The sequence below is a fragment of the Pseudophryne corroboree genome, chromosome 11 (genome assembly GCF_028390025.1).
Source record: "Pseudophryne corroboree isolate aPseCor3 chromosome 11, aPseCor3.hap2, whole genome shotgun sequence".
Lineage (NCBI taxonomy): Eukaryota > Metazoa > Chordata > Amphibia > Anura > Myobatrachidae > Pseudophryne > Pseudophryne corroboree.
In genome coordinates, this window is record NC_086454.1 from 291,108,416 (window position 1) to 291,130,211 (window position 21,796).

General features: G+C 47.3%; 1 protein-coding gene across 3 annotated transcripts in view; it reads right to left on the bottom strand.

The window, feature by feature from the left end:
* Positions 1–21,796, bottom strand: part of TERF2 (telomeric repeat binding factor 2) — an 88,889-nt gene that overhangs the window by 14,998 nt on the left and 52,095 nt on the right. For all 3 annotated transcript variants that reach the window (XM_063945449.1, XM_063945447.1, XM_063945448.1), the window contains exons 4-5: positions 18,778–18,864; positions 16,864–17,010 (exon numbers count right to left, since the gene is read on the bottom strand). In XM_063945449.1, the coding sequence (XP_063801519.1) occupies positions 16,864–17,010; positions 18,778–18,864 (234 nt within the window). The remainder of the gene's footprint in view (positions 1–16,863; positions 17,011–18,777; positions 18,865–21,796) is intronic.

A 21,796-nucleotide genomic window follows, 5' to 3' on the forward strand; every position in this document is an offset into this window, starting at 1 on the left:
CAATTGGTGGAAGAAAATTGGATTTTAATACCTACCGATAAATCCTTTTCTCTTAGTCCGTAGAGGATGCTGGGGACTCCAAAAGGACCATGGGGTATAGACGGGATCCGCAGGAGACATGGGCACTTTAAGACTTTAAATGGGTGTGAACTGGCTCCTCCCTCTATGCCCCTCCTCCAGACCTCAGTTATAGGAACTGTGCCCAGGGAGAAGGACATTTAGAGGAAAAGGATTTTTGTTATCCAAGGGTGAGACACATACCAGCTCACACCACAACACACCGTACAACATAGCATTTAACTAAGCCAGTTAACAGCATGAACCAAAAAATCAGCAACAGGCTGATTGAAACCAAAACACAACCTTTGTGTAACAAAAGCAATAACTATGAACAAGTACTGCAGATACAGTACGCACTGGGACGGGCGCCCAGCATCCTCTACGGACTAAGAGAAATCCTATTTTCTCCTTCGTCCTAGAGGATGTTGGGGACTCCAAAAGGACCATGGGGTTTATACCAAAGCTTCAGACCGGGCGGGAGAGTGCGGATGACTCTGCAGCACCGAATGAGCAAACATGAGGTACTCATCAGCCAGGGTATCAAACTTGTAGAATTTAGCAAAAAAGTGTTTGAACCCGACCAAGTAGCTGTTCGGCAAAGTTGCAGCGCCGAGACTCCCCGGGCAGCCGCCCAAGATGATCCCACCTTCCTGGTAGAATGGGCCTTCACTGATTTCGGTAACGGCAATCCAGCCATAGAATGAGCATGCCAAATCACACTACAGATCCAGCGTGCAATAGTCTGCTTAGAAGCAGGAGCCCCAATCTTGTTGGAAGCGTACAGGACAAACAGAGCCTCCATTTTCCTAATACGAGCCGTTCTGGCAACATAATTTTTCAAAGCTCTGCCCACATCGAGAGACTTTGAATCAGCCAAGGCTTCAGTAGCCACAGGTACCACAATAGGTTGGTTCAGGTGAAACGAAGAAACCACCTTTGGTAAAAATTGTTGACGAGTTCTCAACTCCGCTCTATCCTCGTGGAAAATTAAATAGGGGCTTTTGTGAGACAAAGCCGCCAACTCCGACACCCGCCTTGCGGACGCCAAGGCCAATTGCATGACCACTTTCCAAGTGAGAAATTTCAACTAAACCGTTTGTAAAGGTTCAAACCAATGTGACATAAGGAACTGTAACACCACGTTAAGGTCCCATGGTGCCACTGGGGGCATATATGGAGGTTGGATGTGCAGCACGCCTTTCACAAAAGTCTGTATTTCTGGAAGCGAGGCCAATTCCTTTTGAAAGAAAATGGATAAGGCCGAAATCTGCACTTTAATGGAGCCTCACTTCAGGCCCGCATCCACACCTGCTTGTAAAAAATGGAGAAATCTACCCAGCTGAAATTCTTCCGTAGGAGCCTTCTTGGATTCACACCAAGGCACATATTTTCTCCAAATACGGTGGTAATGCTTTGCCGTTACCTCCTTCCTAGCTTTCAGTAGAGTAGGGATGACCTCACCGGGAATACCCTTATGCGCTAGGATTGTGCGTTCAACCGCCACGCCGTCAAACGCAACCGCTGTAAGTCTTGGAACACCCACGGCCTCTGCTGTAACAGATCCTCTCTTAGAGGAAGAGGCCAGGGATTTTCTATGAGTAATTCCTGAAGATCCGGATACCAGGCCCTTCGTGGCCAATCTGGAACAACGAGTATCACCTAAACCCTTGTTCTTCTTATGATCCGTATCACCTTTGGGATGAGTGGAAGAGGGGGGAACACATAGACCGACTGATACACCCACGGTGTCACCAGGGCGTCCACTGCTACTGCTTGAGGGTCCCTCGACCTGGAACAATATGTCTGAAGTTTCTTGTTGAGGCGAGACGACATGTCTATTTGAGGAATTCCCCAACGACTTGTCACTTCTGCAAAGACCTCTTGATGAAGACCCCACTCTCCTGGATGGAGATCGTGTCTGCTGAGGAAGTTGCTTCCCAGTTGTCCACGCCTGGAATGAAGACTGCAGACAGAGCGCTTGCCTGTTTTTCTGCCCAGCGAAGTACTTTTGTGGCCTCCACCATCGCCGCTCTGCTCTTTGTTCCGCCCTGGCGGTTTATGTGCGCCACCACTGTTATGTTGTCCGACTGAATCAGGACGGGCAGGCCGTGAAGATGTTCTGCTTGTAGAAGGCCGTTGTAGATGACCCTTAATTCCAGAATGTTTATGTGCAGACAAGCCTCATGGCTTGCCCATTTTCCCTGGAAATTTTGTCCCTGTGTGACTGCTCCCCAACTTCGGAGACTTGCAGCCGTGGTTACTAGGATCCAATCTTGGATCTCGAACCTGCGTCCCTCTAGAAGGTGAGAACTTTGGAGCCACCACAGGAGAGAAATCCTGGCCCTGGGAGACAGGCTTATCTTCCGGTGCATGTGTAGGTGAGACCCGGACCACTTGTCCAACAGGTCCCACTGAAAAACCCTGGCATGGAACCTGCCAAACGGGATGGCCTCGTAGGCCGCCACCATCTTTCCCAGCACCCGAGTGCATTGATGAATCGACACCCTTGCTGGTTTCAGAATCCCCTTGACCATGTTCTGTATTTCCAGAGCTTTTTCCACCTGGACAAAAATTCTCTGCAGTTCCGTGTCCAGAATCATGCCCAAGAACGATAGCCGTGTTGTCGGAATCAACTGTGACTTTGGCAAATTTAGGAGCCAACCATGTTGCTGCAGAACTGTCAGGGAGAGCGCAACGTTTTTTAGTAACTGCTCCTTTGATCTCGCCTTTATCAGGAGATCGTCCAAGTACGGGATAATTGTGACACCCTGCTTGCGCAGGAGCACCATCATTTCCGCCATTACTTTGGTGAAAATCCTCGGGGCCGTGGAAAGACCAAACGGCAACGTCTGAAATTGGTAATGACAATCCTGAACTGCAAACCTCAGGAAAGCCTGATGTGGAGGATATATGGGGACATGTAGGTAAGCATCCTTTATGTCGACTGACACCATAAAATCCCCCCCTTCCAGACTGGAAATCACTGCTCGGAGAGATTCCATCTTGAATTTGAATCTTTTCAAATATAGATTGAGGGATTTTAAATTCAGAATCGGTCTGACCAAGCCATCCGGCTTCGGGACCACGAACAGGCTTGAACAAAACCCTTCTCCCCGATGTGACGGGGGTACCGTGACAATGACTTGCTGTTGACACAGCTTTTGTATTGCAGCGCACACCACTTCCCTTTCCGGAAGAGAAGCTGGCAAGGCCGATTTGAAAAATCGGTGGGGGGGCACGTCTTGAAACTCCAGTTTGTATCCTTGGGCCACAATTTCCAGCACCCAAGGATCCAGGCCTGAGTGAGCCCAGACCCGACTGAAGAGTTGAAGACGCCGGTGCGGACTCCCGCAGCGGAGCCCCAGCGTCATGCGGTGGACTTGGCAGAAGCCGGGGAGGACTTCTGCTCCTGGGAGCTTGCCACAGCCAGTGATCTTTTTCCCCTTCCCTTACCTCTAGTAGCAAGGAAGGAGGACCCTCGTCCTTTTTTGAATTTACTAGACCGAAAGGACTGCATCTGATACTGAGGCGTTTTCTTTTGCTGTGGAGGGACAAAAGGTAGAAAAGACGACTTACCCGCGGCAGCTGTAGATACCAGGTCCACGAGGCCCTCACCAAACAAAACACCACCTTTATATGGCAGCGCCTCCCATACCCCTCTTAGAGTCAGCATCAGCATTCCATTGATGAGTCCATAATGCTCTCCTAGCCGAGATTGCCATGGCATTGGCCCTTGATCCCAATAGGCCAATATCTCTCGCAGCCTCCCTTAGATAGACTGCAGCGTCCCTGATATGACCCAGGATCAAAAGAACGCTATCCCTATCCAGGGTGTCCAAGTCAGATGATAAGTTATCTGCCCACTTCTCAATTGCACTACTCACCCATGCTGATGCCACTGCAGGTCTGAGCAGTGTACCCGTAGTGACATAAATAGATTTCAAAGTAGTTTCCTGCTTACGATCCGCAGGATCTATTAGGGCCGCCGTGTCAGGGGACGGAAGCGCCACCTTCTTGGAGAGCCGTGCTAGAGCCTTGTCCACGTTGGGGGTCGACTCCCACTTTTTCCTATCCTTAGAGAGAAACGGATATGCCATAATAATTCTCTTGGGAATCAGCAACTTTTTGTCAGGAACTTCCCAAGCCTTTTCAAAAAGAGTGTTCAGTTCATGAGAGGGAGGAAACGTTACCGGAGATTTCTTTCCTTTAAACATACAGACCCTTGTCTCAGGAACAGCAGGGTCTTCCGTGATATGTAACACTTCTTTTATTGCCACAATCATGTACTGAATGCTCTTAGCCAGTTTAGGACTCAACCTGGCATCACCATAGTCGACACTGGAATCCGAATCCGTGTCGGTATCAGTGTCTGCTATTTGGGTGAACGGCTGTTTTTGTGACCCTGAGGGAGTCAGCGTTTGGGATAAAGCATCTTCCATGGATTGTCTCCATGTTTGGTTCTGAGCCTCAGATTTATCCAATCTCTTATTTAATGGGGACAGACCCACAATAAGGTCTATTAGAGAGACACAGAGGGAGTTTGCCAGCTCACACCCAGCGCCTATGCCAGTCTGAAAGCACATATTATATATATATATATATATATATATATATATATATATATATATAACCATGTAAAGAAGGCGGCACTCAGAGACTTGAAGGTGCAAAAAAAACTCTTTAGTAAACAAGCTGCAGAATTACATCAACGTTTCGGGGCACGTAGCCCCTTCATCAGGATAACCCCCATTGCAAACAAACCAACATTTATAGGTGCACTCACCCCTCAAGACTGTCCCCCACTGGTTGCCGCTACCGCCGTGTCCCGGGCCCGTCTCCACGAGCAGGGCACTTCCGCCGGAAGTGACGTTGCGGGTCCAGACCACGTTGCCGCGGCAACCCTAAACAACAAACCACACATATAGAGGAACGGACCTGCAGGGCACCAAGCATGGTACACTGAAACTGAGCTATGCTAAATATCTCTTATGTGGAAAAATAGATAAAGTGCAAAGTGCAAACACAAAGAGTTATGGGAAATATTTAAAAACTCATATAACATGGCAAAACTGCTGACAGTGGAAAAACACCACCATAGGTGAATAATTAATGAATCGCCATGACACATCCTCCATTAAATAATGCATCAAAGTACACAACATAAAGTGATAAAAACAACACACCACTTCATAATACTGTAGTGTTAAAATAACCTTCATCAAAAAACTCAAACCGGTGCAATTGGACCCATTAAGGACATACTGTTATATATAAAAAAAATATAATAACCTAGCTCATTTTAAGCAATTCCATACGTGAACCTTATTACAGGCCACTCCCTCATCAAACATCATACCCAGCAGCATTACTTAACATATCATCAAATTTAAAATACATAAATATATGTGGACACATAACATATACATAAACATGTAGTAAAACAGAATACATGTAAACTCCACACAGTTGTAAGCAGCATCCTAAAGGTTAACACCCACAAGTATTCATGGACCCTTTATCAATGATAGTCCTTAACCACTGACCATGCGACAACCTAACTTGGATTGGCACCCCTCTATCACACAGATCAGGACCCTTTATTAAACCACACCATCAAGCTAGCTCAGAGAGAATTCTTTACAAAAAATTACTCAGGCCCAAAGATTAATTAAGACCTCTAGGTCTAATGGTGTCGAGTCTAAAAATACATCGGGTCTCCAACTGGAGCAATTTGCTCTGTTGCCCCCCCTGATGGATTCGGGCACATGGTCAATAATGCGATACATACACATACATACACTATACATACATACATACATACATACATAATACATACATAATGACCCGACCTGGCAGCGCTTTTAATGGTAATAATCAACACCAATTTTGGTGTGCCCCCCCCCCCCGTTTAGCACCCTGTTATATGTCATCGAAGTGTAGGAGGTCAGGACCAGCGTCTCATGCAGCTCACTGTGGAGATAAAATGGCGCTGATTAGAGCTGGGTGGACCAAGCCCCGCCACCGTAACGGCGCGCTTATGTCCCACAATTTTTTTATACTGGCGGGGGTTAGTATACAGTGCCTATGCACTGTATGTACGGTTGCCAGGCTGATTTGAAGTCTTATTGCTGCCCAGGGCGCCCCCCCCTGTGCCCTGCACCCAAGTAATGCCGTTGGTGTGTGGGAGCAACGGCGCGCAGCGCGACCGCTGCGCAGTACCTCCGAGACTGATGTCTTCTGCCGCCTTCACTGAAGTCTTCTTTGCTTCGGTTACTCACCCGGCTTCTCTCTTCTGGCTCTGTGAGGGGAACGGCGGCGCGGCTCCGGGAACGAGCAGCTAGGCTATACCAAGTGATCAGACCCTCTGGAGCTAATAGTGTCCAGTAGCCTAAGAAGCAGAGCCTTTAACTCACAGAAGTAGGTCTGCTTCTCTCCCCTCAGTCCCACGAAGCAGGGAGCCTGTTGCCAGCAGTGCACCCTGAAAATAATAAACTTAACAGAAAGTCTTTTCTAGAGAAACTCTGTAGAGCTCCCCTAGTGTGTGTCCAGTCTCTCTGGGCACAGAATCTAACTGAGGTCTGGAGGAGAGGCATAGAGGGAGGAGCCAGTTCACACCCATTTAAAGTGCCCATGTCTCCTGTGGATCTAGTCTATTCCCCATGGTCCTTTTGGAGTCCCCAGGATCCTCTAGGACGAAGGAGAAAAACCTATTGGAGACGGGTCCACGTTCATTTCCTGCTTTATACACCAAGTGGCTATATCTCTGGACATTTGTTATCAGAAATACTACACTATATTATTCTTTATTGTTGTGTTTATTTTTCATATGTCTGGAGCAATATGATGATCGATGGATGGTGGATATATGGCATAATAAGAATAACAGTGTGCTAAGTATTTTTGTGTTGTTATGTTTCTAAGCGCAAATACATATGGTAGCTTTTTTTCCAAGGACCTGTTGCAGAAGATCCACGCAAAGAGGTAGAGGCCACGGATCTTCGAGGAGCATCTCCAGGAGGTCCGCGTACCAGGCCCTTCTTGGCCAGTCCGGATCAATGAGTATTGCTTGAACCTTTTCCCTTTTTAGAATTCTTGGGATCAGAGGAAGTGGAGGAAACACGTACACCATCTGATAGATCCATGGAGTCGTCAGAGCGTCCACCGCCACTGCCTGTGGGTCTCTCGACCCAGAACAATACAGCTTGAGCTTCTTGCTGAGACGAGAGGCCATCATGTCGATGTGTGGATTATCCCCACCGACGTGTCAAGCAACTGAACACCTCCGATGAAGGCCCCACTCCCCCGGGTGCAGGTCGTGTCTGCTGAGGAAGTCTGCATCCCAAGTTGTCTACTCCCAGAATGAAGACCCCCGACAACGCCACAGCGGTTTTTTCTGCCCAGGGGAGAATTCTTGACACCTCTGACATTGCTGCTCCACTTTTCATTACGACCTGTTGATTTATGTACGTCACTGCCGTCACTTTGTCCAACTGGACCTGAATGGCCCGATCGTGAAGAAGATAAGAGGCCTGCAGAAAGGCGTTGTATATGGCCCCGAGTTCCAGAATGTTGATTGGAAGGATGACTTCCTGATTTGACCATCTTCCTTGAAACTGCACCCCCTGAGTGACAGCTCCCCAACCTCTGAGGCTTGCGTCTGTGGTTAACAGGATCCAGTCCTGAATTCCGAACCTCCGAACCTCGATGAGGTGAGAAATCTGTAACCGCCACAGAAGGGAGATCCTGGCTTTTGGCGACAGACAGATCCTCCGGTGCATGTGAAAATGCAATCCGAACCATTTGTTCAACAGATCGAACTGGAAGGGTCTTGCGTGAAACCTTCCGTATTGAAGTGCCTCGTAAGAGGCCACCATTTTCCCCAGAGGGTGGATGCATAGCTGCACCGATATCCGGGTTGGCTTCAGGACATCCCGAACCATCGACTGGATTACCAATGCCTTTTCCAACGGAAGGAATACTTTCTGCGACTCCGTGTCCAGTATCATTCCCAGGAATCATTCCCCGTGTTGGCTCTAGGTGAGATTTCAGAAGGTTCCCAATCCACCCGTGATTCTTAAGAAGTTTGGTTGAGAGGCCAATGCTGTCCAGCAACCTCTCCCTGGACGACGCCTTTATCAGAAGATCGTCCAGGTGCGGACCTATGTTCACTCCCTGCTTCCGGAGTATAAACATCATCTCTGCCATCACTTTGGTGAACACCCTCAGTGCATTGGAGACCAAATGGCAGGGCCTGGAACTGGTAGCGACAGTCCTGTAGTGCAACCCGTAGATAAGCCTGATGAGGCGGCCAGATCGGAATGTGAAGGTACGCATCCTTGATATCCAGAAACACTAGGAATTCCCCTTCCTCCAGACCACAGCTCTCAGAGACTCCATCTTGAACTTGAACACTCTTAAGAACGGGTTCAAGGACTTGAGGTTCAGAACTGGTCGTACCGAACCGTCCGGTTTTGGTACTACAAACAAGTTGGAATAGTACCCCTTGTTGTGCAGATGAGGTGGAACTGGAACAATGACCTGAGTCTGTACCAGTTTTTGGATGGCCTGCTGTAAAGTTATACTTGCCTCTTGTGAAGCTGGTAAGCCTGATTTGAAGAATCTGTGAGGTGGGTCTCTTGGAACTCTAGTCTGTAGCCCTGGGAAATAAGATGTATGACCCAGGGATCCCGGCAGATGTGACTGAAGAATTTTAGTCGGGCTCCCACCTGACAGTCCTCCAGGCATCGCGGTCCACCATCATGCTGAGCTCTGTTCCTGAGCACCTGCAGTTGCTGGTTTACGTGGTTTACCTCTTGCGCCTCTAGAGGCACCTCTGGATTTACCCTTGGCTGTCCGAAAGGACTGTAAATTTGAAGCTTACCCACAGTAGCTTTGGAGATCCATTTGTCTAGATCATCTCCAAACAAGGCCTCTCTCCTGTGAATGGTAGGCCTTCCACGCCTTTCCTGGAGTCCGCATCAGCAGTCCACTGGCGTAGCCACAAGCCCCTGCGTGCCGACACTGCCACAGCGGTGGTGCGTGCATTAAGCAAACCAATCTCTTTTACGGCTTCCACCATAAAGTTCGCAGAGTCCTGTATATGCTGCAGGAGTAAAACAAATTCCCCCTAGACAAAGGAATCTAACCCCTCAGTTAGGTTACCTGACCATTTAGTAATGGCTTTTGTTATCCATGCACATGCAATAGTGGGTCTCTGGGCCACCCCAGCAGCTGTATACAATGATTTGAGTGTAGTCTCAATTTTACGATCAGCTGTATCTTTTAGGGAGGCTGCACCAGGGACAGGCAATACAATTTTTCGTGACAGTCTAGAGACTGATGCCTCCACTATCAGGGGATTTTCCCATTTTTTCCTATCCTCCAGAGGAAAGGGAAAAGACGAGAGCAACCTTTTAGGGATTTGAAATTTCTTATCAGGATTAACCCACGGTTCTTCAAACAGGGTATCCAATTCCTTTGATGCAGGAAAAGTGACTGAGGACTTCTTTTTTACATTAAAATAAGATAGCTCACACTCCTCTGACACCTTATCAGGAATTTGCAGAACATCTCCGATAGCCTCTATAAGAGCCTCTATCCCTGTGACAGAGTAGCATAACCCCCCTCCAAATCAAACTCACCCTCCTCCATGCCTCACCCGTCTGAGTCAGACTGCAGGATATGGGCCAGAGATCGTTTTTGCGGACAAATGGGAGGGGATTGAGACGCTGGTTTGGGGACGGAGTCTCTATTCATAAAAACTCATCCACAGTCTGTCTTAAGTATTGCGTCTCTTTCTCATTGCGGGATAGTTTTGTAGAAATATTTGAGATCATTCCCTTAATGGAATTAACAAACTCCGGTTCAGCCTCACTATTCTGGGAAGGTGCACTGCACTGAGAACCCAGCAGTGAGCTCCCTGGTGAAGAGTAACACTCCGCTGTACAAGAACCACACTCTTTGCCTGACATAATGTAAATGTGACAGCGCGCGCGCACAAACACACACACACACACACACACACACACACACACAAGAAAAGGTTAAGCACAATTAACCCACAAAGAGCCCTTCAAGGAGACAGTTATTTGGAGCCAGCCCCCACCCCACCCTTAACGCTAATGCCAAGCTTAGCCGGGTTGCAGACTAAGTACCCCGATAGGGAACTTAGTACACTAATAAATCGCTCCCCCCCTGCTATGACCCCCTGGTACCGCTGAGGTAATATGGAGTCTCACCGGAGGAGCTACGCCTCCCTGTTAGTCTGCGTCTGTGTCCACTGCAGAGGGAAAATGGCAGTGGTGAACTGCTTGATCCGCTCATAGTGAAGGCCCCGTCCCTTCAAAAGCGCGCAATCTGCCCCCTTTTTTTTTATACTGGCTAAGGTAATCTGGTGCTTAAAATGGAGAGAAAATAGGATTTTAATTACCTACCAGTAAATCCGTAGTCCGTAGAGGATGCTGGGGTCCACATTAGTACCATGGGGTATAGACAGGTCCACTAGGAGCCACTGGCACTTTAATAGTTTGAGAGTGTGGGCTGGCTACTCCCTCTATGCCCCTCCTACCAGACTCAGTCTAGAAACTGTGCCCGAGGAGACGGACAACTTTGAGAGAAGGATATTACACAGATAGCGGCGAGAGTCACACCAGCTCACACATACAAGGCAAACCAAGCTAACCAGCTTGAAAAATCAGCAACGGCTGAACAATATTACTTAACCAAGTAACAAAACAGTACTTAACCAAGAACTAAGCAGTACTGCACTAAGTAACCACTGCAGGATCATGAAGAGCTGGGCGGGCGCCCAGCATCCTCTACGGACTACGAGAAAAGGATTTACCGGTAGGTAACTAAAATCCTATTTTCTCTTACGTCCTAGAGGATGCTGGGGTGCACATTAGTACCATGGGGATGTACCAAAGCTCCCAGAACGGGAGGGAGAGCGCGGAGGCTCCTGCAGAACTGATTGGCCTCTGAGGACCTGAAGTTTGGTCAAAGTATCGAACTTGTAGATCTTTGCAAATGTGTTCGACCCAGACCAAGTAGCCGCTCGGCAAAGTTGTAAAGCGGAGACACCCCTGGCTGCCGCCCAGGAAGAACCCACCTTACGAGTAGAGTGGGCCTTAACAGACGTAGGACACTGCAAGCCTGCCGTAGAATACGCATGCTGGATAGTGAACCTGATCCAGCAAGAGATAGTCTGCTTAGAAGCAGGACACCAAAGTTTCTTGGTATTACACAGGACAAACAGAGAGTCCGATTTCTTGTGACGAGCAGTTCTCTTCACATTTTCAGAGCCTTTACAACATCCAAGGACTTTGATGAAATTGAGGAGTCAGTAGCCACTGGCACCACAATAGGTTGGTTGATATGAAATGCCGACACAACCTTCGGAAGGAACTGCTGATGTGTCCGGAGCTCAGCTCTATCTTCATGGAAGATCAAGTAGGGGCTCTTACAAGACAAAGCCCCCAACTCCGACACACGTCTAGCAGAAGCTAAGGCCAACAAAGTGACCGCCTTCCACGTGAGAAACTTGACCTCAACCTCCGGTAGAGGTTCGAACCAAATCGGATTGGAGGAACTGTAACACCACGTTAAGATCCCAGGGCGCCGTAGGCGGCACAAAGGGAGGCTGGATGTGCAGAACCCCTTTCAAGAAAGTCTGAACCTCAGGGAGGGAAGCAAATTGTTTCTGGAAGAAATAGATAGGGCCGAAATCTGGACCTTTACGGATCCCAACCTCAGGCCCATATCCACACCTGCTTGCAGGAAGAGGAGAAACCATCCCAGTTGAAACACCACCGTAGGAAACTTCTTGGACTCACACCAAGATACATATTTTTTCAAAATTCGATGGTAATGTTTAGACGTAACTCCTTTCCTAGCCTGTTTCAGGGTAGGAATAACCTTGTTAGGAATGCCCTTCCGAGCTAATATCTGGCGTTCAACCTCCATGCCGTCAAACGTAGCCGCGGTAAGTCTTGATAAGCAAACGGCTGCAGCAGGTCCTCCCGAAGAGGAAGAGGCCTCGGCTCTTCCAGCCGTAGATCCAGGAGATCCGCATACCAAGCCCTTCTTGGCCAGTCTGGAGCAATGGAGGATTGCCTGAACTCTTGTTCTCCTTATGAGTTTTAGAACTCTTGGAATGAGTGGAAGTGGAGGAAACACGTACACCGAATGGAACACCCACGGAGTCACTAGGACGTCCACCGCTATGGCTTGTGGGTCCCTTGACCTGGAACAATACCTCCAAAGCTTGTTGTTGAGACTATAGGCCATCATGTCTATTTGAGGTACACCCCAAAGATCTGTTACCGCCGTGAACACCTCCGGATGGAGTCCCTACTCTCCTGGATGGAGATCGTGTCTGCTGAGGAAGTCCGCTTCCCAGTTGTCTACTCCCGGAATGAAGATTGCTGACAGCACCAACGCGTGTTTTTCTGCCCAGAGGATGATTCTTGTTGCCTTTGACATTGAAGCTCTGCTCTTCGTTCCGCCCTGTCGGTTTATGTAGGCCACCGTCGTTGCATTGTCCGACTGCACTTGAATGGCTCGATCTCGCAGAAGATGGGCCGCTTGGAGAAGAACGTTGTAGATGGCTCTTAGTTCCAGAATGTTTATTGGAAGGTTGGATTCCAGGCTTGACCACCTTCCTTGGAAGGTTTCCCCCTGATTGACTGCGCCACAGCCCCGGAGACTTGCATCCATGGTTAGAAGGATCCAGTCCTAAATCCCGAACCTGCGGCCCTCCAGAAGGTGAGGTAGTTGCAGCCACCACAGGAGTGAAATCCTGGCTTTCGGCGACAGACGTATTCTCTGGTGCATGTGTAGATGAGATCCCGAACACTTGTCCAGGAGATCCACTTGGAAGGACAGAGCATGAAACCTTCCGTACTGTAGAGCCTCGTAAGAGGCCACCATCTTCCCCAGAAGGCGAATGCACTGATGAACCGATACCCGGGCTGGCTTCAGGACGTCCCGAACCATCGTTTGATTCACCAACACTTTCTCCTCTGGCAGAAATACCCTCTGCACTTCAGTGTGGAGGATCATTCCCAGAAAAGAAACTTCTTGGCGGCTCCAAACATGATTTTGGAAGATTCAGGATCCAACCGTGTTACCCGAGCAGATGAGTTGTGAGAACAATGGACTGCAACGTCTCCCTGGACGATGCCTTTATCAGCAGATTGTCCAGATATGGGATTATGTTCACCCGCTGTCTGCAGAGGAGATCCATCATCTCTGCCATCACCTTGGTGAACACCCTCGGTGCTGTGGAGAGGCCGAATGGCAGTGCCTGAAATTGATAGTGACTGTCTAACAGTGCAAATCTGAGATAAGCCTGGAGCGGCAGCCAAATCGGAATGTGGAGGTACGCATCCTTGATATCCAAAACTCTCGCTCCTCCAGAACGAAAATCACTGCTCTGGGAGACTCCATTTTGAATTTGAACACCTTCAGGTACGGGTTCAACGATTTCAAGTCCAAAATTGGTCTGACCAAACCATCCGGTTTCGGTACCACGAAAAGGTTTGAATAATAACCCTTGTTTTGCATATGAGGTGGAACTAGGACAATGACCTGTGACTTTTTCAATTTTAAGATGGCTTCCTGTAGGATAGCCCTGTCTGTCAGCAAAGCTGGCAAGCCTAATTTGAAGAATCGGTGAGGCGGGAGTTCTTGAAACTCCAGTCTGTACCCCTAGAACACAATATCCTGTACCCGGGGATCCAGGCCGGACGACACCAAGACGTGTCTGAAACGTCCGAGTCTCGCACCCACCAGCCCGTCCTCCAGGCTTTGCGGACCACCGTCATGCTGAGGAATTTGAGGAACCAGAAGCAGGTCTCTGGTCCTGGGAGCCTGCGGGTGCAGGCATTTTGGATTTTGCACGACCACCTCTAAAGAAAGTGGTAGGAGGCTTGGACTTTTTTACCTTAGCGGTCCGGAAGGACTGCGGCACAGCTGAAGAAAATGGTTTCTTCGTAGAAGGTGTAGCAGAGGGAAGGAAAGATGACTTACCCACGGTTGCCATGGAAATCCACGCATCCAACACTTCCCCAAATAGAGCCTAACCTGTGTAGGGTAGGTTCTCCACACTTCTCCTGGATTCCGCGTCTGCAGACCATTGGCGTAGCCAGAGTCCCCTGCGGGCTGAGACAGACATGGAAGATATCCGTGCAGTCAGCATACCCAGGTCCTTCATGGATTCCACCATGAACCCCGCAGAATCCTGTATATTACGTAAAAACAGTTCAATGTCACTTCTATCCAATGTATCTAAGCCTTCTAATAACGTGCCTGACCACTTTACTATAGCTTTTGAGATCCATGCACAGGCAATAGTAGGCCTTAACGCCACCCCTGAAGCAGTGTATATGGATTTGAGCGTAGTGTCAATCTTACAATCAGCCGGTTATTTTAACGCGGTAGATCCAGGTACAGGTAAAGTCATCTGGAGACAGATGCTTCAACTATGGCTGGGTTTTCCCATCTTTTTCGATCCTCCTCAGGGAAGGGAAAAGCAATCAGAACCCTCTTGGGGATCTGGAAATTTTTCTCCAGGTTTTCTCAGGATTTTGCAAATATAGCTTTTAATTCTTTAGACGCAGGGAATGTTAGCGAGGCTTTCTTAAGGTCAGTGAAGTAAGCCTCCTCAACCTGCTCAGGTGGCGTGTTATTAATGTTTAACACATCTCTAATGGCCTCAATCATGAGCTGCACGCCCTTAGGAAGGGATGCCGCCCCCCCTCATCAAATCCCCATCACTGTCTGCAGTATTAGAATCGGTATCCATGTCATCTTGCATAATTTGGGCAAAAGCACGTTCGTGTGGGAACATGCTAGGGGATTTTGCAGGAATAGAAACAGAGCATGACCAAACTGCCATAGACTTCTTCAACACCTGAGTTTCAGTCTCAGTATTAGCTACCCTAGTAGAGATCTGAGAGATCATTCCTTTGATAGAAGTTAACCACTCAGGCTCAACAATAGGGATCTGAGACAAAGCATTACAATCCTGTGTACATGGAATGGATCCCTCCTGAGAGGAAACATCTTCTGCAGCATATGACACAGACTCCCTAAACATGGCTATGGGAGATATTAACACACACACACACACACAGGGAAATGTCAGACAGTTCCCCCCCAAGTATGCCACAGAAAGACACAGAGATTGGAGACAACCCACACACAGCGCTTTCTGAGGTAGAACTAATAAAACTACCAGCACTATCTGTGTGACTTAATAGACTACACAGACTTTACACAGCCTCTCCCCCCTTCTACAACCCCCTGGTACCGCACAGGATAGCTGGAGTTGCTTGGAGGGACAGCTCTCCCTGTCAGTGTCTGTTGTACAGGAACTGCAGGCAGGAAAATGGCGCTGAACGCTGCTGGGTCCGCTCTGAGGAGAAACTCCGCCCCCCGAATATGGCGCTGCTTCCCGCTCTTCATTTTATTATACTGGCCTGAGGATGTCTGCTGGCAGTGATCCGGGGACCCTGACAGGCTTGCTGGCCAGTGTAGGGTATAAGCGCTGACTCAGGGCGCCCCTCACAGCACCGCACTATGTACCGCTGAGCCACGGAGCGCAGTTAGTACTGCACTCCCTACCCTGTTGCCCCCCTCTTCACAACGGCTCCCCGCTTGCCAGGGGGGGCGGTGACTCACTCTCCACCAAAGTCTTCTGGCTCTGTAAGGGGGTGGCGGCATGCTGCGGGAGTGAGCGGTTGCCTGAAGCGGCTAACGATCAGCACCCTCAGGAGCTCAGTGTCCTGTCAGTGGAGATAGTGGCTCAGACCCCTCAGGGCGGACACTACTCCCCCCCCCCCCCCCCCCCTTAGTCCCACAAAGCAGGGAGGCTGATGCCAACAGCCTCCCTGTGCCTAAACTAACTTTTAGGAAAAATAAAACTAAAGATGCTCTAGGAGCTCCCCTAGCTGTGACCGTCTCCTCCGGGCACATTTTCTAAACTGCGTCTGCTAGGAGGGGCATAGAGGGAGGAGCCAGCCCACACTCTCAAACTCTTAAAGTGCCAGTGGGTCCTAGTGGACCCAGCTATACCCCATGGTACTAATGTGGACCCCAGCATCCTCTAGGACGTAAGAGAAAACCGTTTTAAGGCTGTTTTTGGCAGTGTGAGTACTGTGTACAGTGCACTGAGATGCAGCTGTGTACTGTGTCTGGAGACACATTCCGCCCCGGTTAGAAGCCGTACGTCTCAGTGCCTTCATGCCGCCATAATGGCCGGCGGCCCGCTTGCCGGGACGCCGGCTTAGTACTTACCACTCTTCATTCTTATGGCTCTGTTAGGGGTGGCGGCGTGCTGTGGGAATGTACGCTAGCCGTGGTGGGGCTTGCGAATAGTTCCCTCAGGAGCTCAGTGTCCTATCAGCGGAGAACGGGACCATTAACCCTTCAAGAGGTTGGGCCGTTCTGCCATAAGAGTGACCGGCTTCTCCGGGCACATTTTCTAAAATGAGTCTGATAGGAGGGGCATAGAGGGAGGAGCCAGACCACACTATCAAATTTTTAAAGTGCCCATGGCCCCTAGTGGACCCGTCTATACCCCATGGTACTAAATGGAACCCCAGTATCCTCTAAGACATAAGAGAAATAGATTTTATATATACCCCTTTAAAAGAAGAGGGTTGGGCATCATCTGAACCATTTCTACTGAATGCATCACTGGTATTTTAGACAGGTCTTCTGAACTATAATATCTCCTGGGATTTTCAACATGGTAACAGCTGATGTGACTACTAAATGCAGCTCCAGCCAGCACATACTTACAGTCAGCAGGAAGGACGGAGTGTTGTTAATCTGCTTCTCAAACATCTCATACATCTTCTGCTTGATAGCAGACAAGGAAAAATTTGCAACCAACGGATGGTTAAGGCTCTTCGACTGGATTATGCGTAGAAGATCTTTCCGCAGCTCCTGAAAAAAGTCCCACATCAATTACAAACAACCAGTACAGGTAGCTCATTTATTACCAGCTGCAGCCAATCAGGGCGCTTTTAAAAAGGAATAAAACAAAAACAAAAAAAGCTTTGAGGTCAGTGTAGGTAGCCTTATGAAACATAATGGGAAGAATTTGATTTGTACATATAGTGGCTGCAGTTGTGGGCTGCCACAGACACATGTGTACTAAACAATGCTAATACGTGCATCCATTCAACTATTGTGGAGGGGTCACGCGTGTGCATACGGAAACACGTGCTGACCATTGATGTTACGCCAACTGCCATCATTATTAGACTGCATTTGCATCAGCACCACGCTGGGTACAGGAGATCCATCTGAAACAGGATTCGTTTGCTGTACGCACAACTCAGAATCGCATGGAGATTTTATTTTATTTATAATTCTTTATTTTAGTGAGCTCAGAGAAACAGACAATTTAAAAAAAAAAATGAAAGTACAGGAAGTAACGCAGGTGAGCCATTTTTCAAAGGTAGAATAAATACAACCATAAACTCTGTACATCAATCAAATAAGGGAGATCACATAGGAAAAGGGGATGAAGGAAGGAATACAAGGGTAGCAGGACTACAGAGAATGGAGCGGTAACAAGAAGAAGAATATATGGTGGACAGAAAATCCCAGAGAGAAAAGGGATGCCACGTGTGGTAAAGGAAAGGTAAAGATAAGTAGCAGGAAAATGAAGTCAGACAAGAGAAAGTAAAAGCAAGTGCAGCAAATCACCCCATCGCACATGGATCAGACAGGGATGGCGAACGAAGAAAACTAGGGTGAGCGAGCTCCTTCATAAGAAAGCTATGGGGCCCATACTTTAGTAAACGGGTGGCCTCTGTCATGGAGATAGTAGATGATACTTTCCATTAATGCTATGTGTTAAATTTGTGATTTTAGGACAGAAAGATGGCGGGGGTTATTCCTGTTACGGGCTATGAGTAGGCTTACCATACTATCCCTTTAAACTGGGACACTCATGAATTACACAGGTTCTGTGGCTGCTGACTTCAAGCCTGCATTTCACTTGGTTTTAATCAACCACAGAAACTGTGTAATTCATGAGTGTACCAGTTTAAAAGAGACAGTATGGTAAGCCTAGCTATGAAGCTTTAAGCAGCAACTAGAACGTGGGACAGCAGTTTGATGGAAGGGGTACACTGAGGAGAAAGAGCCACGGATCTCACATGAAGTTTTGGATAGACTCCCACAAGTCAGGGTCGTTACATGTGACCGCATTGTCACCGACCAATTACCTCTCCGAAATGCCCTATTTTACAGAAAGGCTGACCTGACCAAGTTGAGGACAGACCTAGGCAAGGATGTGTAGACTCATACCTGCGCAAGAGCTGTATGAAAACACTCGCCATTTGCGGCCATTAAGGGACCGGTGTGAATCAGCCCAATTATATAATAAACTATGTTTGGAAGTGCATGCACACAATGTACCTGCTATTGTCACAATGATTCACCACAAGCCCAAAGATACTTTGTTTTTAATTATATACTCTATTGTATCTTGAGTTCACTGCAAAACATTCTACTGCCCTTAGGACAGTTCTCTAGATCATCTGTAATGAGCCAAGCGACCTAAAAAGAACTAAGCATCACCTCAGTTCTGGATATTGTTATTAACGTTTACAGGTTTCCAAGTCTGGCTTAAACAGATAATTACACCGTAAATTGAGCCGCAAGGAGCAGGGTGGTCAGAATTTAAGTCTTGTAACTCACCTTTGTCACACTGTGATTAGGAATGTACTTTTTCAGGATCTTGCTGGCTTTTCCAAATTGCTGCTTTTTTATACAAGCGACCACTGCCTGAAATAAACATGGCATTGTGCTGTTGAGAAACCTACAAAATGCAGCACAGCTACAACTATAAATTGTGCTATGATCATATTGGAAGCTCTCAGGCAGGCAAAACAGGAGAGGGGCCATTGTACCGAACCTTGCGCTCAGCAGGTGACCCACTCACAGTAACTGGCTGAGGATATTTAAAGAATATACACATTCTTGTAGGTATCTGTTCACATCTGTTGATGTCAGCATGATGGTTTAAAAAAATAAAAATAAAATCACTGTCATATGGTGTCTACTATATATTACGTTTTTGCAGTTATAAATCTGTATCCCTGTCTATCTTTTCAGCATTATTGCTAAATGCTTTAGGTAATACACTGAGCGTCTTATTGGCAGCAATAAAACAACTTAGTGGCAAAACTACTTAGCTGGACTGTACTGATCAGTTTGATGAGCCGTATTTGTACAACTGCCTGCCAAGGAGAGTGAATCTGTCTACTAAGTGATTATTCTCTTGCTAAGTTCAGTTATACTTCATCTGTGAGTCTGTACAGGTGTAAAACCAATTTCTTTGCGGATAAAGTTGGAGCCCGGTGTCTCTAGAACAGACTGAGTGGTGTCGTACTACAGCTGCGATGCGAATAAGAAGTAAAATGTAAAGAAAAAGTCAATATGCTAGAACACTGTGCGACTGGGCATCTTCCGACATACTAAGGCTAAGGGTTATATTTACTAAAGATCAATGAAAATAGATCTCTCTCGATGTTGTGTTTTCAGGGCTATAACACACCTTTACTAATAGATGATTTGTTATATACATTTTTAAATGTTAGTAAATGTGGGTTATAGTGGGTTATATGGAAACACAATATTAAGATCGATTTGGAATCGGTAAGTCGACCTTTAGTAAATATACCACTTTGAGTATCAAGACACATCTGTATGTAAATTAGCTGTTGATGTGACCTGTCCTATTGGCTGAAGATTACTGTAATACAGGTATGTTTCTGCACCAAAGAAAACTGCACAAAGAAATAGCAACAATTATTAGAAACCAACGTACTGTAGTTCAAAATTTGCTGTATTGCCTAATTGACAACTGGTTGGCGGTGCACCTAGGCTTCAGTAGAACACTACTGGTTAGTCGAATTTACAGAAGACAAGAAAGATTGCCACCCCTAATGCCCAATTTTACTTGTTCTAAACTAATGCATTTCATATCCTTTGTTGAGCTTTGATGGTGCCTGTGGAAGTGACTGGCGACCGAAGTGAGTTTAAGCATTTTGCCCATAACTGTGGTTACATTGCGAATATTGCCAGCACGTTCAAACGGGCTCTCAAAACGAGAATTCTTGAGAATTCTCAGGGGAGAAGAGATCCCGGTACACAGCAGTCAAGAAGCGACCAAGCCTGCTAGACTGGCGAAATGCGTTTTCCGACGGTACCCTGCAGCAGGATCAAGCAGCGCCCTCTGAACCAGCTCCTAGCAGCGCTTCTCTTCACCCGTCTGGCCAGCCGCCCACACCCTTTGTGGACTACAGCACCTGCTTCAGGAGTGGTATCTGTCAAAGTCGAAAAATATTGTAATGCATATACCATGTACTAACCCCATACACATGCCCGCTGCGCGTGCACTTATTCCGCCGTGCGTGCACATATCCGCAATTTGCGTAGGATCGTTCCTGCGTTCATGCGCGTGGTATGGGTATTTACGGCGGAGTTTGTGAGCGCATACAGGGTTATCAGAACATTACATATTTAACCCAAATAGTGCACATTGTACACATAGCCCCCTGCACCACATCAGAAAGAAATAGCTGTTTAAAATGGTAACAGAACAAAGGGATTCACCTTTACAGGATAGGAGGGGACAGAACAAGGTTACAAGGTGGTGTTTGGTAACCAGCTGTAGGGTATTTTAAGGGAAACATTCTGGTGTTGGTTTGAGGAAGATTGCATGTTCCTGAGGATAGTTAGATGCAGAAGCAGAATATAGGTTTAAACTGTATTTACTGTATATTATGTATGCGGGGGGAATCCAGAGGAGACCACCCACAAGAGCAGTTGAGAAAGACATAGCCCACCTTTTCAAATCAACCTATGACCTCTCCTGTAAGGTAAAGATACATCTCTGTGTCCAATAGACAAAGGGATTACAGTGACCATTGTATTGTATATGGAAGTAGTGTATAAAAAAGCCTGTTGCTGCCTGGCTGGTCACAAGACTCTGAACGCTTTCTACCTGATAAGCGGAGGACCGTCCGGGTTGCGCAAGCGAACATTCTCACGTATGTACATTGACTGTAGCGATTATTCTGTTGTAAGTTTATCTTGTTAGCCTGTAGTGTATAATTTGTACTGTTTTACCTTTTGAAATAATCCACGGTGGCCTTAGAACCCTGTGGTTTCAACTACAAACCGGTGTTGTGTCCTCACTTTCCTGCAAGGGTTTAAAGCGTATTTAACTGTATAAGGTTTATAAGTATTGATAAGGTGTACGCACTGCGGGTACTTTATACCATCAGCGCTACTTAAGGTTTAAGGTGTAACATCATTGCAGAGCTTTGCTGCATAAGGTTTAAAGTGTAATCATATCATTGCATTGTATAACTCTATAAGGTTTTAAGGTGTATTAATTGGGTGCGAACGCACTGCGTGTACTTTGTACCCGCAGTGCGGTGTTTGTACGCTAAGTGCGTACACGGTACGGGACTCTGCGCAAATAGCGTACGAAGTACGTAGCGTGAGCTAGCGACCGCAGCAGCTCCATGGTAAAGGGGTGTTTAAAGGTATAGCTTTGTGTTGAAAGGTAATATTGACATTATCATATCGTAGCACACTTATCCTCCTTGTATCAATGTATTGATCTCTTGGATTTTTAGAGTGATACAACCGCAATTACCTTTGTATTTTTGAAGCAGCAAATAATTAATTATGTTCATGAGCACCC